The sequence below is a fragment of the Syzygium oleosum genome, unplaced genomic scaffold (genome assembly GCF_021117445.2).
Source record: "Syzygium oleosum isolate NSW1041296 unplaced genomic scaffold, Sole_v2.1 Sole_v2.38, whole genome shotgun sequence".
Lineage (NCBI taxonomy): Eukaryota > Viridiplantae > Streptophyta > Magnoliopsida > Myrtales > Myrtaceae > Syzygium > Syzygium oleosum.
In genome coordinates, this window is record NW_026607522.1 from 1,100,922 (window position 1) to 1,119,004 (window position 18,083).

The following is an 18,083-nucleotide window of genomic DNA, read 5'->3' on the forward strand; positions in this document are numbered from 1 at the left end:
ACTCGGCAAAGTCTTGGCCTTCAAATCTTTCTCATAGGTTAAATTTTAACCCAATGAAAGCCAAATTCATGAATGTTCTATCTAAAACCAAAGTGAGGCATATATTTTTAGCCTTCTTAAACCGAGCAATAAGCTGATGACTGACTCACAATTATACTAATAAAGTTTAGCCAAATCAACGATTGATACTTCAGATATCGTTCTATAAAATTGAGAATGAAATTTGCTTTTCATTTTTGCCCAATTATACACAGTGGTAAATTATTGTAACAGGTAAAAGCAATTTTTGATAAAGACAAAGGAAATAATCTAAGTTTTAGAAACTCATTTATCCCTGCTTCCCCATGTTGGACTATAGATCAAACAATATGTTCGATGGTTGATTATTCATCTTCACCAATAAAAATGGAAAAGTCAAAGGTTTTGAAACTTCTTGGAAAGGGCTAATTATCGACCCATTGGGGATGCGATTTCCTACACATGTATGAGAACACCATTGTCTAACCCCAACTGTTGCCAAACTTTTTCGACAAACTGTGAGGGTTTAAGAGTGGATTTGATTGGCCATCTTGCCCCGTAACCAATGATGTTGGTCTTATCGAATTATTTACTTTAATCGACATGTTAGGCCCAACAAGAATATTCATATTAGGTGGTACCAATGGAGTCACTGGACTTACATTTTCAACATTTGGCAGTTGACTGGCTTGTTGACCAATTTGGTTTACCATATTATTGTTACCAATATGGTTGTTTTGACCAACATTATCCTGGTTATTCTCATTATTCTGGCCTTTGCATAATTCTTATAGGGCGTTGACTACGTTGACCAATATTATTAGCATCAATCAATGGAGAAAGACTAGTAACATACTCGTTGAACGATTCTGACCATGAGAGGGTTTCATTCACAATATTGATGACGATCAACTTGATCATGTTGGATATATGACTCACAATGAAGTTTGCCATATCATTGTGCTGCTCTTCGAACATTCTTCTCATTGTTGACACCATGTTTGGATTTGGTGAAACTTCTCTTAACTACTCATTAGTGTGATGCATTAGAAGATCAACTTCCTCACGTCAATCATTTTTTGCTGCTTTCCTAGCAACTAAAGTATCTCATTACTAGTTTGTGGCAATAAATGGTTGTTGCCAGCAGAAGTGTCGGACTCTTGTTGATTTATGGTTCTTGCCATCGTAGTGTCCTTCAATCAATAAAATGTGTCCCATTGAGTGTGTCGATCAAATATCTTTCGAAGTATAGATGGATCAATAAGTGAATCGACAAAAGTTGTGATGGGTCCTTTATTGATTTTGAACAGGAAAGTAGATGGCAAAAAAATTAAAGGTATGAACATTGAAGCAATTGCGACCAGCCATGTAAATTGCAGGAAAGTACAAATAAAATAGAAATTTGCAAGAACGTTGAATTCTTTGATTGGTTAAGAGGTTTACAAAGAGCATACTTAAAGTGTTTATAACCCTTTACCGGTGGTTACAAGCGGAGGTTACATACAACGGTTACTAAAAAAGGAATAAATTCCTAATATTATAGGCGGATACAAGAACTTACACAATCTTCTATTATCTAGCAATACTTATCCCAAACACATGACATACTTGAAAATATCGCTACTCAGAAATTTCATATTGATGTTGATGTTAATGACTTCATCCCCGGTGAAGGTTCTCGTCGATAAATTATGTTTGTTGTCGATAACTTTATCAAAGTTGTCGATTCTCTTCAAGTTTTCTACTGTTCTAATCATTGATGACTTTCATTCACCAAACTCTGCTATTGTTGACTAAATCTGTCACTTTATTGATTATAATGATCATTTTTTGGTGTCAACAGTATCGAAGTATAAATCGCAAATTGGAAAATACTACATCGATCATCATATTCTTCTCTCATATTAGGATGAACTGTATCTACATGTCTTGATGATGATCTTTTAATAATATCATTCATCATATACGAGTTTAATGAATTTTTTTGTCAAATACGAGCCCAATACAATATTTGATTATTTACCATCAATACTTGTCGAATATGAGTCAAATATGAAATAGGTATCACTGATTGTCGAACTCTTTCAGAATCCTGCCATAAAAATTATTTTCAACATTTCTTAATAAAATATGCATGATTCTATTATTTATTGTACATCAACTGGAGACTCAATACGCTTAATCCCTTATTTCTTGTACATTCGATGATATATTTATTACCAAAATTTGCATAAATTTAGATATGCAGATTAGAGATTTGCTAAGATTAAAGATTTGTTAAAGTGACCATGAAAACAAAAATATCAGTTACAGCTTACTTGAGAACAAATCATGTGACTCAATCTCGGACAAGCTTTACTCATGAATAGGTTTGCATTTGGCAATGGGGGAACAAGAAAATCCGCGTGGCCAAAAATTTCGTTCCTCTGTTCTTGTCCGAAGAATCAAGACTTCACGAGAAGAAATAAGAAACAAAAAACCAGAAAATTTAGACACCATCGTATTCGTTCCATAATGCCTGCAATCATTGTTCTTGGTTGCTTCACCCGCATGCCCCCCATTCCTTCACTTCCCCTAACCCACTTACTCTCTCTCTCTCTCTCTCTCTCTCTCTCTTCCTCCACCTATAAAAACTGTCCACCTCCCACTTCTCTCTCACTTCCAAACCTTTCACATTTCACACTATTACTTTCTCTCTCTCTTTCTCTCTCTCTCTCTCTCTCTCTCTCTCAAACCTTACCTTAACTTCCCAGAAAAACAGACCATCTTGCCTCAAACTTTTTTATATTCTTTCTTCTGTGCTAAAATGGCTGCTTCTGGTTTTGAGGGCTTTGAGAAGCGCATAGAGCTCCACTTCTTCGGCGACGACCCTTTATTCACGGGCTCGATGGGTCTCAGAAATCTGGACTTCGAGTGCTTGGAGGAAGTACTCCACGCGGTGCAGTGCACGGTGGTCTCGGCCGTGGCCAATCGCCACTTTGACGCCTACGTTCTGTCGGAGTCGAGCCTCTTCGTCTACCCGACCAAGATCATCATCAAGACATGTGGGACCACCCAGCTGCTGAAAGCCGTCCGTCCGTTGGTCCACCTGGCCAGCGATCGCCTCGGCCTCACGGTGCGCATGTGTAGGTACACCAGAGGTAGCTTTATCTTCCCCAAAGCCCAGCCTTTCCCTCACACAAGCTTCGAAGAGGAAGTCATCTTCTTGGAGGAGAATTTGCCGAGCAGGCTTTGCTTTAGAAAGGCCTGTGTCATGCCCTCCAATGTGTCCTCTCATTCGTGGCATGTCTTCACTGCTTGTGATGGTGATGATGATGATGACTCATCTCATCATCATGAGCTAGGGGAAGATCATAATGATGCCCTCTACACCATTGAGGTGTGCATGACCGAGCTCGACCGGGCTTCGGCTCGTAAGTTCTTCCGTAGAGGGGCAGGGGATGATGAGAAGTACTCTGGGGACTCTGTCGGGAGGGAGATGACAGGGCTCACTGGGATCGGAGACATCAATCCGAGGGCTCTCATTTGTGATTTCGGGTTCGATCCATGCGGGTACTCCATGAACGGAATCGACGGCGACCGTTACTCGACAATACACGTGACCCCTGAGGACGGGTTCAGCTATGCGAGCTATGAATGCGTCGGGTCGATCTACGATGACCCGCATGAAATTTCTAGGGTTCTGAAGAAGGTGGCGCAGGTCTTCCGACCTGGGACAGTGTCGGTGGCTACTACTTGCGCTAGCCACGACGTGTGGAGAAGGGTGGCCAAGGCCCTAGAGCTTGTCGGGCTCAAATGCCGGAGTTGCTCGGCCGACGAATTCCCTGCCGCCGGGACCATCGTCTTCCAAACGTTCACGACGACCCGCCGTAAGTGAGAAGCGCTGGCAAAGTTCTCCGGTTAGAAGGTAGAGAGTTTGAGAGGGGTAAAAAGGAGTAATTATGAGAGAGGGAAGGGGGAATGACTAGGGTTTTAGAACAATTGGGGGGGGGGTTGTTATGGATTGATTAAATTATGTTCATGGGACTCGAGATGGGTAATAACGTTATTGGGTGATGGGTTATGTAGTTAGCGAGGGATAAAAATGGGAGAGAGAGATCTTTACCAAAAAAAAAAATGGGAGAGAGAGAGAGAGAGTACTAAGAAGATAGAGAGATGATGTTGAAGTTGAGAGAGAAAATGGGGAGGATCATGTACATCATGATAATGCTCCCACTCAGGTTTGTCACGCCTAAAAGATCATTCGAGGTTCTTTGTGTAGTGGCTAAGTGTCGATGTGGAGGGATTGTAAGAGAGGAATTTGAATTTCCCTTCACTTTTTATTTTGATTAAAGCTGTCTTTTTCCTCTCTCTCTTGCACTTTTTCTTCTCGTTCTTTCTTCTCTCATCGTTTTTCTTTCCATCGTACCTTGTTTTGTCGTTCTCTCCTAGATTCTTCGTAAACAGATGATCAGATTTTCCAATCCTCAAGAATGTTAGTTCTATGACAATCCCTTGGAATGTCTGTTTCTTCCACCTATTGAGTCGTTGGAGCCATAATCAACCTGGAGCAAGCACAAAAGTTTTCAAGGAGTTTCATCGCTAGCAATGGCGTTTCTTGAACTTGTCGTGGATATTTTTTTAGGATGACATTCTTTTTTATAATTAAAAGAGTGAGAAGGGGAGATCAGTTGGGATGACACTGCACATAAACATGTGCTCTCTTCATAGAACCATACAGACAAATAAGTACTTAGGTCAAGCTTTTTATTTTGTGAGCCTTGGGAGGTGTCCAACTCGTTGCTGATATAGATTCATGATGTGGTTTGAATTCTTTAATGAATTTTGAGTAAATGTTATATATACTAAGAAGCAAGAAGTTCATGAAAAACTAGTTCACTAGATAAATGATATGACGAGATGAATTGGATAATAAAAACAAGGCTCATATTCATTTTTTTTTAATCATTTAACAAGACCATATTCAACTTCTGTCGGATCACCTAATAATTCAATTTCTGTAAATAACCTTCTTTGCACCTAGTATTACTCTTTTACATACTCGAATTTTGTAAATGGGGTCGATTTTAGATCCGCCTATTCACATTTCTGTCCCTCTTTCTAATGTGGACATCTGCTTCAAGATTCTTCGCCCTCGGATTCATAATTAAACCATCGACAAGAATAAACATCCATGGATCTCAAAAGAGATTTTGTTTATCTAGGTTAAAAAAGTTGCCATAAGACCACAAGGCCGAAAAGGCCCACTAAAAGCAACCAAAGGATCACAAGGCCCAAGACCGAATACATGACCATGGTGAACCTCAGGCCTGCCAATGGCCTTGGACGTGTGTAGCAAATCAATATACGGAACCTGAAAAGCTTCCTTATCTATGGAGAAAATATACGGTGGTTATTGTATCATGTAGGGGTGAGCATGATATCAAGGTAGAACCAAAAATTCAAGAACCAGACCAGTTCTCACCGGTCCGATTTCAGGTTTTAGGACATACAGGGTAGGTTTCGGGTTCAAAAAATTAAGTAATCTATTTCAATGATCAAATTCCAGGTAGAGGAACAAGTCTTTATGTTTTTCTTGTTTAATGTTTTCGCACGATCATGCAGCATTCCATGGCATCTAATGATGAGTCTGTAATCTGAAACTACTAGTATGAGTTTTTATTCCCGACGATATCAATGACTAAGACTTTTACTTTGTTAATTTTTTATATTATTTGTGTGTATAAAAATGAGTTGTGATGAGTGGATTATAGCAAATGGTGGTAATTAGAAATGATGATTTACTGAAATCATTCAATTAACAAAACTAGTGAAACGTGGGTAAACCCCGAAACCTGTGTCAGGGTAAGTTTTAGGTTCCTAGGCATGCATGGTAAGTTCAAGGATTTAAAAATTAGGGAACCTGTTTCAACCAGTAAGTTTCAAATTATAGATGGAACCACTCACCGCTAATATCATGTGGAGAGATCGGTTTATAAAAAAGGAGAGTTTCAAAATTCAAACATAAGAGCTAATTGCGATGCATATTGCGCGGGCAATGTGATTGAACAATTAATCTACTTCGGCTATATGACCATCATATGAAATATGTTTTCCACATTGGTGATAGTGGCGACCGTTCGGGGAATGAAAATTGCATTCGATGGCAATAATCAGGGTTACTTGACCACTGCACACTACTAGGTAGGAATATCAATGGTTTAGTTTGGTTCGGATTTCTAGAAAATTCAAACCGAACCAAATCGAACAATTTGGATGTGTTCTTGCTCCGAGCCAAAATGCGACACGAACCAAATATGATCCAAACAAAAAATGCGGTTTGATTCAAATCGAATCGGTTTTCGATTTTCCTTTTTTTTTTTTTTTTGGCGCTTCTTCCCTTTGCACCCTCCCTTCCTCACCTAGCAACAAGACCACATTGTCACCGAACTCGCCGTCGCCCCCTCGTTGCAGCTGCGAGCTTCCCCGAGTACGAGGAGGCGGTGGTGGCTGATAAGAAGCTCCCGAAGGAGGGGGCTAGCGACAAGAAGAAGTGGGGCGAAGAGGAGCGTCGTGATGTACAAGATCTACATCTTCAAGGTGCTGAAGCAAGTCCACCCAAACATTGGCATCTCAAGAAAGGCCATGACCATCATGAACAGCTTCGATTGGATCGAAGAGAGACGAGATGGAATCTGGGTGATGCTGGACCTGCTGTTGCGGGTGGTGGTGATGGGATTGACTGAAGCTTGTTTCTTGGTGGGTCCGCGAAAATGGCTTGTGGGGTTTTTGAGAAGGAGGAGGAGGAGGTTGGAGGAGGCGCAAAATGAGGGCTTCGACGAGCGGGTCTAACAGTGGCTGAGGCGGTGCGTGGTGGGGTGTGCTGGAGTGGGAGTAGTAGTTGCTGCAGCAACAAGGGGTCGGGGGTGGCGGCACGTGGTGGCGGTGAGCCATGTGGGGGAGAGGCGGAAGGAGGGGAGAGGTGGTGGATCTAGGGGTGATTGAAATCCAATTATGGGAGCTTATGACAATCAATCCTTGTTCCGGTACTACTGACCATTTTCCATCTTTTTCTACTAGGGAGGGAAGAGGAAGAGAGAGAATAAAACACAAAAGGGAAAGAGAGAGGAAGTGAGGAAGAGGAAAGAAGAACGCGAGTGTGAAGTTAGAGGAAGAGAGAGAATAAAGCAGAAAAAGGAAATGAGAGGGGAGGGAAGGTAGTCCGAGGAGGGCAGTAGTGAAGAGAGAGAGTGTGTCAGCGCAAAGGGATAAAAAAAGAAATTAAAATTTGATAAGATCTGAACCAAACCATCACACTAATGAAATTCCTTTAGTTATTATCCGGACAAAAAATGCACAAATTTTTTGTTCGATTTGATTTCAGTTTTGGTTCGATTTTTGACACCTATACTACCAGGGGTTCCAAGGCGGCGACTATACGTGGAAAAGCTATAAACCATTGCAAAATATCGAGGCGCTGAGGTGGTGATATGGAGGATTGCGATAGTCTAAGTAGAACCGACACTCTCCGAGGCCTGTCGTATCGGTGTTTGACATGCTTGAACACACTCCGACATGCAGTCAACACGTGTCGGACATGCAACACGTGGTCAACACGCCGGACATGCTGCCAGTACACAAGTCAACTCGTCATAGAGAGAGAGAGAGAGAGATAAGCGTGGTGGTGAAGAAGAGGTGCAGAGAAAGTTCAAGATGAGAGGCTACACTCTCAAGGTGGACGTCCCCCACGCCGTCAACTCCTTCGCCTCCCGCTTTTCCGACGCCAAGGACATACCCATGCGCGTCGTCATCTCCTCCGCCTCCTGCTTCTCCGGCACCAAGGACAGCGCCCTTCACCTTCTCCTTGATCAGCTTGAGCGTTTCTCCTCTTGCTACTCCCGTTTTATGCTTTGTTTTTTTAATTTTTTGATATAGAAAAAGAAGTAAATTCAAATTATGGTTAGGTGAGAGAAGGAAGGTTGAAATAAGGATGGCCTATCTGTGAAGTGATGGATCATTAATAACTCTTAATTTTCACCACTTTCCCCCCTGTTTTCTCTTTTTCCAAGATTTCTAGTCTTATTTATTAGCTTGACTTTTTTTTATTAATAAATGGTGGATTAATAATTTCAGTATAAATTCATTCAAGGCTTTTTTTATTATTTATTTATGAATTTGAATCAAATTTAAGCATGATAATTTATTATGTATACATAAAAATATAAATTTAAAATACAACGTATCATAACGTATCGGAATTCTCTATTTTTTTAGAAATAACATGTCGATGTGTTATGTCACATGTCGGTATCGGTGTCGATGTCGGTGCTACTTAGGTGGTAGTAACTAGGCTTCAACCAAAGTTCAAAGCCTCGGCCCATTATTTGCCCTAACCGCCTAAAAAGAAAAAAAGAAAGGGAACGATAAAACAGAAACAATACAGGAAAGAGAGAGAGTAAAGGAAAATTCGCACGCATTCGTCTCAACCATTCCGATAGGTTGGGTTAAAAATTTGCACAGTACCCAGAAAGGAATCAAACATTTTGTTCATTTAATCGGAGGAATTCTCAGAGTTAAGTCATAAATTTGAATATTTGTAGCTATCAGTTTTTTGGACTTATTTAGAGCTTATTAAGTTGCGAAATTGTATGAGAATGATAGTTTAGAGTGTAGATCAAAACCTTAAAAATCACAAACTTTAGCTTCAACCCCAATTCTACCATAATCTTTTTTCGTTAAAATAAAAACCCCTCAATTTTCATTCAAGTTATAATTCTACCTCGATGCTAACCTTCCACCTCTCCATAGCTCAACTGTTCATTGTCTTCGACCCAAGATTCATCATCTTCGAGACTCCTTCAAGCTGTATAACAAAAATTGAAGTGAACTGAACTTCAAGATCAAATTCGTTCATGGTCTTCATCTTCGTACTTTCAACACCCCAAGATGAAGTTCACTCTTCGTCTTTAACACAAGATCCCTCATTTTTTTCCTTTTTTTTTTTTGGGGCATTTCAGGGGTTTCTTGCAACCTTAAGGAGCTAATTCAGGAGCTACCTTTGACCAAGAGAAGCAAATTAGTTCCATTTTGTGCTAATTTTTTCCTCTCTGATTTTGTTTTAAATGCTTCGCTTCACTTTCTTTTTGTAACTCTCCTTGGGATTCGTCGTTGCCGAGCTCCCATGACCACTATCCGAGGTTGTCGTCCATGGCAGCTCGACCGTAGATTTAAGGTTTCTAAACCCCACCATCTCGATCCGAGGTCTTGGAAGCCATGGACAACCTCGTTTGAGGTTGTCGTCCATGACATCTCGACCTTTTCTTGTGAAGATAGTAGGTCGCAAGTCTCGCTCGTAAAGATTTCTCTCGTCCTTGCCCCTTCAACTTTGCTAGTGAAGATTTCCTTTCATTTCCGGAAAAAGAAACAGAGAAAAAAAAGAGGAAACGAACAATAGGCCCAAAAGGGAAAAAAAAAAAAAAGAAGAAGAAGATATGAGAGGTTGAATATGATGAATAGTTAATACAAACGGTGCTTAAATCCATGTCAGCTTGTTGAAAAAGGAAATGAACAATAGGCACAAAAGGAAAAAAAAAAAAGAATACATGAGAAGTTGAAGATGATGAACAGTTAATATAAACGGTGCTTAAATCCATGTCAGCTTGCTGAAAAAGAAAATGAACAATATGTGCAAAAGGGAAGAAAAAAGAAGATATGAGAGGTGGAAGATGATGAATAGTTAATATAAACGACGCTTAAATCCATGTCAACTGAGATGTGCAAATGCTGAGATGGATTTATCCCTGATGTGGAAATGCCACATCAAAACACATTGGACAAAGGGTTAACGTCGAGGTAGATTTGGAAATTAAGTGAAAGTTGAAAGTATTTTTTTTAGATGAAAAATGTTTCGAGTAGAATTTGGACTGAAGCTAAAGTTTGGGGTTTTTTAGAGTATTGAGCCTTTAGGGTATTGTGAAGCCGTTGGACTCTATAGAGTCGATTTTGAGTTACGATTTGATCGAAATGAATTTTCAAAGATTTGAGCACATTTCTACCTAGTTACGAATTGATGTGCTTGGCGATGATTTTTAGCAGTCTTTTAAGTTGGTGAAATTTAAGATCTTCTAGTACTTCAAAGAGCTTTCTTTTGAAAGTAAGCTCGTTTGAATCGAGAGGTTTGTGGCGCAACCAAATTCGACACGTAAACTGGGCATGGTGGGCAACAATCAATGTCATGCTATGGGTGAGCTTTTCTTGGTGGGCAACAATCAATGTCATGCTATGGGTGAGCTTTTCTTGGTGTGTAAGAGTTATTTTGTTAGATAAAAACGCTTAATTTAATCTATTCATAGTAAAGCAGCATTTTAATTGATTTTGATGACGTTTTTGGCTAAATTGATAAGATTTTGAGTTTGTCGGCTCGAGCAACTTATGGGGTTTGATTTTATAACCCCAAGTGAGTGGTGTTTATTTCTTCTTTGAATTTGTAAACTCATATTTTGAAAGTGATAAAGATTAGACACATTATGTGCTAGGTATGATTTGGTTAAAAGGAAAAAAAGTGATGTTTAAAGCATATTTATTTCACAAATATTGAATTGGGCTTTTACTACCCTTTTTGGTTAATTGAGATAACAAAATACCCTTTAAAATAGTTTGAGTTGATTATTTTCGATTGGTTTAAGAAAAACTTTGTGAAAGAAATTATGAAAGCTTGTAAATACTAATTTGCGAACATAGTTTATGAAAGATATTCTATCTAATAAATTGAAATGTGAAAGTTTATATATTTTGTTATGTAAATTTGATTTCTGATATGGACTTTGAATTGGCTTTGTGAGTTATCGGAGGACGATGTTAGTGGTTTGATGCTTACGTCGATATGTTCTAAACCCATTGAAGGGTTTATGGGTGTTGCATACTGCTAGGGATATCCTTATGAACCTAGCTACCGTCAATATAGGTTGAGACTTAGTTGAAAGGGAGGGGGCGAGAACTTGCTCACCTTCGTCACGGGGCATTAAGAGTGACCATAGTTGGATATTGCGCACCAAATTTAATAATGGAATGGACTATCAATGTGTGATTTGATAAGATTAATCAATCGATTGAACTATTAATGTTTGCTATAATATTATTGATGAAATGGTATTTCTTGTTCGGAAAATCCTCTATGTTGTTTTGACGATGATAAAGACAATCAAAGGTTACTAATGTGTGTATTGGTTGAGTATTACCAAGTGATATATGCATAAGCCAAAATGCAGATGTTGTCATAAACGGCATGAGAAGATTCTAATATGAGGAGTGCTCTACCAATGTCTAAAGTGCTCTGCTGATATTTGAGATGAACAAGAAATTAGGTGTTAAAGATGTCTACAAGTTAGAAGGATCTTCAGAAAAGGTGACATTTGGAAGGACCTCGATCAAAGGTGAACAAGTCGAGAAGAACAGGGATGTTCAGGATGGCTTAGAGGTACAAAGATCGAGTAAATAGTTGGATGGACTTCCTAATGGTGAACGAGCCTGGAATGAAGATGTTTGGTAATACTTGGAAGGACCATGAAGATGAACAACTTGATAGAGTCGAAATTGCCAATAAGCTTGGAAGGAAGAAAGATCGACATCAATAGATTGTTGGCATAAGAGCAGCTGCCGATTTCAAATGAGGTGGAAAACTGTGACAAAATTGATGGTTTTTGTGAGTTCAGTGAAAATAAGAAACCAACGTGGTGTCCTTGGAGATCTTTAGAAGCTGACTCGGTCAAATCATTGAAGATGATAAATCAGCGGGGATGCTGATATCCTTGGAGATATTTGGAAACTGATATGGTCAACTAGTGAAGACGAGGAATCAATGGGGATGCCAATATCCTTAGAAGTTTTTGTATGTTGAAGAAACCTTTTTGTATTTATATTACAGATTGACACATCAAGATTTAGAACATATATGCCATCCACAATATGGGCGCTATCATAAAACAATTCATTAATATAAAATGAACAACTATTATTCTTTATATCAAAACAGAAACCTTCCTTGTCCAAATAAGAAACAGAAATAATAATCCTGCGTATAGCAGGTACATAGTAGCAATTATTCAGTTCTAAAATCATGCCAAAAGGTAAAGCTACATCATATGTTCCTACGGCTAATACAGCAACTCTTGCTCCATTTCCAACACGTAGTTCCACTTCACCTTTTGTAAGTGTTCTACTTCGTTTTAGTCCCTGCACATTCATACAAATGTAAGTATCACAACCGGTATCCAATACCCATGAAGTAGAACTAGTAGTAACATTTACTTCTATAACATAAATACATGAATCAAAAGTCTCTCTTCCCTTTTTCTTCAGATCCTCCAAATATTTCTCGCAATTCCTCTTCCAATGTCCATTCTCGCCACAATGGAAGCATACAGCATCAGCAGTCGAACTCGGTTTGGTCTTGGATTTGGGTTTGGGCTTAGTGCCCTTGCCCTTATCCTTGACCTTACCTGGCTTCTTAAAGCCTTTCCCCTTTTGAACCATGAGAACATTAGGGGTAGGGTCCTTCTTGATATTCTGCTCAGCAGTTTTGAGCATTCCATGCAGTTCAGTCAAAGACTTATTCAAATTATGCATGTTATAGTTCATAACAAACGTGTCATAATCTTGAGGTAATGACTGAATAATAATGTAAGTAGCCAACTCTTGGCTAATGGGAAAGCCCAGCCACTCCAGGTTTTCAATATAACCTATCATCTTTATGACATGTGGGCTAACTGAGTTCTCACTTGCTAGCTTGCACTCAATTAAGGTCTTTACCGTCTGGTACCTTTCAGTGAGTGCCTGCTCCTGAAACGAATTTTTCAGGTTCATGATCATATCATAGGCATCTATGTTCTCAAACTGCTTATGAAGGTTTGAGTTCATGGTAGCTAACATTAGACATGATGCATCCAATGCATCATCTTTATGCTTCTAATAAGCATTCCTTTCAGCATGGGGAGCATTGGAAGGAGGTGCCTTCTAGGGAAGTGGTTTCTCCAAGACATAATCCTTTTTCTCCTGCTTGAGAACAATTCTCAAGCTTCTATACTAATCCAAGAAGTTTGAATCATTCAATTTGTCCTTCTCAAGGACAGATCGCAGTAAAAAGTTTGATGCAAAAGCATTTGCCGTTATCTATAACAAATATGCAAAGTGAATTGTTCATTAATATTATTTATAATAAACTCTCACTATACTTTTATAATATGTGTCCCAATAAGTATAGTGGACCAAGATCCATATTTTACCAAGACTCGAGTAAACTTTGGCTTATCGCTCAAGACTAAGTTATTTAGGTAGACAACTCTTTGTCAATTGTATCGAATACAACTCTTGGTTGTTGGGGTTGACATCTCATATCTTATCCCCAAACATTATGCCTCAAGACCCAAAACTGTTTTGATAGCCTCGTTAAGTAAATCAATCTTGACCTATGGATAACCATTATCCATTCTATTTTACTCAAATAGTTAAAGACACCCTGCTTTGGCAGATCCATCTTTTGACGATTCAAGTCTTAATAGGTGTATGATTGAAAATGCATCATATTATTACTTAATTTTTATTAGGGACTATTAATGTTTATTTAGTGATATAATGTATGCATGTTATGAACAAAAACAAAGCATCACTTATCATAATAAAGGTACATCAATCATATGAGAATGAACAATTCCATGCGGGGTCAAGGGCTGCGCCCCTCTGTGGTGAGGGCGGCAGCCGCGGTCAAGGGCGTGAGCCCTCTTGTAGGGCTTCGGGCGCGCGCCCAAACTTAGACAGAATTCTCAATTCTATTTTCTCAGGATTCTATTCATCCCCTTAAACCGTCCTTGCTAGGGCAGGCAGTTTCAACTAAACCGTCTCTAAGGCTGTCCTGCTTTGTTCCTTCCAATACCCTAAACGAAATTCGTAATTCTATTTTTTTTTAACAAAATGCTTTTGGATCAATCACATTAATCCACATTATTGCAGGAATTCAAATTCGTTTCAATGTGAAATTACTCGAATTGATCATATCAATTCATATTCCCAATTCATCTAACTCTAATTTAGAATCCTGTAGGGTTCCTGTTCAACTTCAATATATCGCAAGTTGCTCTAATACCACTATTGGGTTCCTCCAGTGCTAAAAACGAAGCGGAATTTATAAATCGAAACCCTAGACAGGATCCATGCGTATATTGAAATCTAAACAGAAGTTTGACATATACCTTTTGCAGATCAAAGGTAAATTGACAATCGATTGTGTCTGGATTAGCGCCCCAAGTGTTGCGCCTCTACCGGTATCCACACACACGAATGGAAGTCTCCAACGATCCAAGTACTAGCTAAAGATCTTGGACTTCTTTTTCCTGATCACCTTTGATCTTCGAGACTCTCTCAAAGATCTCTAAACAGATAACGATTCTCTTCGTATTTTCTTAGGGTTTTTTTTCATCACCCACACGCTATATATATAGCCTCATTATCTACGCGAATTAAAAGAAATGGGGCCGGGCGATTTGGGCTCGCCAAAATGTCCACCTTCAATCGTACGTTTAATCGTTATCTCATAACGTGCACGACCGCGTAGATAAGTTGAATAGGAGAATAAATTAAAATCTACTTCTTATTTTAAGTAGATCCCGGCACACAGAAAATATTAACTCAGTTCGCTATTGTGTGCGACCTTGTAGGTTCACTAAACATTAGTAGTGTGCTCAAAACCTTTTTTGGCCCACAAGTCATAAGCGGTCTATAACAAGACATTATGACTACCTAAGTATAGTGAAGGTCGATTTTTCGACACAACATAATCCACAAATAATATTAGAGTATCAACCTTGATTGATTCTTAGGGCAGACCACTAACAAAATTACCTTAGTTCCTTGCTAAGCCAAGTTTTAGTGAAAATTTGGGTGTCCAAGAAATGATGTGCCATTAGAACTAGTAAGGACCCCAATGATGGAGTGCTCTTGAGATAGGCACACCATGTTCATGCCTAGGAGATCAAGTTGGAAATGAGTAGCCTTAATTGAAGGCTTGAATAAGAAGCTTAATAATGGCCAAAGACTTTCAAGACCTCTTCATTATTAACCTAGACTTTTAGGGCCCTCCATTATTAAATTTGGCTCCATCTTCATTAAGGACCATTAGTGGACCACACTATAAATAGGCTTGGTCCACTGTAAATAGGCTTGGTCCCCACTTAGCCTCCTTTTTCCTCACACCACCAACTCTCACCCCACTCTCTCTTTCACACCACCTCACCGTCCGGCTCCTCTCCCTTCTTCCTTACGCCATCGTCTCCCTTGGTCACGCCAATGACCATCTTCTTCTCACGTCACTTTCTTGGTCCTTACTAAATCTCGCTTTTGTCGAGTAGTGTAAATAGATTTCCTAATCCCGAGATAGGATGATGAAATGCATTGTTGGCTAGTGTTTGTACCCGATTTGTGCTTGGACTTTGCATAAAGCTTGCTGGTCATTTTGTCCTTTGCATGCTACAAGTTCGAGTTGATGCATGACTCGGCCGCGAAAGAAGGAACGTATGTCTTGTACGCACGCTATGGTGCATAGGTCGAAACTTGCTTGGCAAAGGTTCAATATTGAGGCGTATCGGATCCGAGTTAAGTTGGTTTGGTTTATCGCTTGGCGCATCGGATCAAGTCACGAGCCTTGGACCGTAGCCGACATAATAGTTAATTTCGGTTAAGTCCATGAATCGCACTTGCACTTATGTTTTCGGACTATTGTTTGCATGGCTATAAAAGAAAGATAAGAATTGGATTGCTTGATGGTTGTAACGCATGGACACACGTGAGACTAAAGCCGTCTACGATGGATTTCGAGACGTTGCCCGATAGATTTCGGATGCCCAATGGATTTTGGAAGGACTGGTGGATTTCCGTCAAGAATGAATGAATCTCGTGTGTTCTATTTTTGCATGCATCATGTAAATACCATGCTTGATGTTCTCTTGGCAACTGTGTGCTCCATGAGTAGTACATAGGCGAGGTAAGAAATACCTTTGCTATTGATCTGCTAGTGACAACCTGGGGCGGTAAGGTCGGACACGGGTCCGGCGACGATTTGTACCTCCTCACTTGAAATTAGTGGATTTACTTACTAAGTCAGTGTCACTCCCTGTTGTTTTTCCTAGACTTGTAGGATGGCGGCTCTGCCAATGCGTTTCGATGTTCCTGTAGAACTCGTAGTTGATGCTTTGGATGTGGTAGATGTGGAAACGGGTCGTACTTACCGGAAGGTGATCTCGCAAGTCCTAGTAGATGAGGGATTTGAGAATCCCGTTCCCCACAAGTATGAAGCATAGTACATGTGGACGAGCAAAGGTTTGTTTGGGCCCCTCCGCGAGTTCAATGGTCCCTTCGGTGGTGCCAATGGGCCGGCACCCGGGAACGCCGCAAGTGAAGTCTAGGCAGTGGTTCCGGCTCAAGAGGGACCGAGCAAGTTTTGAAGGAAACTTTTGGGAGACCCTTTTTGGAGCTTGGCTGAATGACTACGGTAGAGGTGCTAAGCATAACCCAACCATGTTGTTATAGCGGGTATATGTATGTGTGTGAATCGGCCCATAAAAGATAGGGTATGTAAAAAGGCTTGGCTTGTAATGTATATATAAGCTATCATGTAAAAAGGTTTGCTCATGATGCTTATCTTGATCCTGATGTTTGTTCTGATTTTGATTGTTTTGATTGTCCCGATTTCATGCATCCGCTTGTTCGTAACGAAAAAATAATAATGAACGGGATGTCGCAAAGCAAACCACATGTTACGGTCTTGGCCAGGACGTGACATAGTGCTTACTAGAAAACGCTACAAGAAGCTGTCGAGGGACTCACAAGTGCTGCTAGGATCTGGCTTGGAGCGCCGGGAGTTAGCCAAGCACGTCAAAAGGAGCTAGATGCTATTGCAGGGTCAACGGTGATGCAGGTGGACGCTGAGACTTTTTTAGGACACTACAGGGAGTACACTGGCACGACGAAGGCTTGTTGGTTGCTCCACCAGGCACGACAATGAGGTGCAATAGTGGTGCATGAGGTGTCAGGACAATGATCCCAAGCTAATGAGTAAGGGCCGAAGAGCTGGGCTGCTTCATTAGGAGGACGTTGGTTGTTGGGATGAGGGATCGTCCTAATCTGTTGGCCGACGGTGGTGCTGTGTTGGCGCAAAGGTTTACAGTGGTGGCCGTGATGGGAGGTCTAGGAGCTTGCAATAGTGATGGAATTCACTGAGGGGTTGCTAGGTGCTTCGCCGGTTCATGTGGCGTGTAACAAAACTTGACAGAGGTGCTAATCGAGTGGTGGGGTGCGGTGGCAGCAGCCTAAGGGTAAGCAGTGAACTTAAGGAGAAAAGAGCACCTTATATTTAGCGTCGTGTGTATATCGTGTATATGTGTTGTGAGCCTTTGCCAACCTCATATGGGAAACAACACCCCCCCCCATATTTTATTGTGAGGAAAGAATGCTTATATAAGTATAGATTTAAATAGGGACTATCAGTTTTAAGGTGGCCCCCTTCTCAACCTGGAACTGGAAATCATCCACGAAGGGCTAGTTCCATAAACTAAAAATCGGGAATCACCCACTGATACTTGGATTCACTCGGAAACGGAACCATAAATCCGGTTCGGTTCCCAGGTGGGTTCATAAAATTGGCCGTGTCTAAAATTGGCTATACATGCAAATTCACAAGCTTCACCACTTGTGAGTTTGCCACAAACTTCAACAATCATAACACAACAATCACTACGAGAGTTTGCCATGGTTCAAAAGCTTCACTTCAAATACACAGTCTACATGACAAATCTACTTAATTTCTCATGTAGACCACTCTAACCGAAGAGGGACTAAGGACTTACAGGAGAGGGAGTGATGGGCGTCGTGACTCATGAGGAAGCAAGGCTGCGAGAGCAAGTGTGAATACGTGAGGGGAGAGTGAAGTGAATGAGGGATTAAGGAAGGCTCGATGGAACACTCTAATTAGGGTTTTGAAACATTTATATATATATATATATATATATATATATCAGTCCGATCCAAGTGAATGGGTCCAC

At 40.3% G+C, this 18,083-nt stretch overlaps 1 protein-coding gene across 1 annotated transcript; it reads left to right on the forward strand.

The window, feature by feature from the left end:
• Positions 1–2,698: 2,698 nt before the first annotated feature.
• LOC115691363 (S-adenosylmethionine decarboxylase proenzyme 4-like) lies at positions 2,699–4,003 on the forward strand. The gene has a single exon (XM_030617969.2). It carries the CDS (start codon positions 2,825–2,827, stop codon positions 3,893–3,895), a length of 1,071 nt encoding a protein of 356 aa, XP_030473829.1. The 5' UTR covers positions 2,699–2,824; the 3' UTR covers positions 3,896–4,003.
• The last annotated feature ends 14,080 nt before the right edge of the window (positions 4,004–18,083 follow it).

Excerpts from the sequence above, each read along its gene's own strand:
- LOC115691363 (XM_030617969.2), top strand. The coding sequence starts at position 2,825 with ATGGCTGCTTCTGGTTTTGAGGGCTTTGAGAAGCGCATAGAGCTCCAC.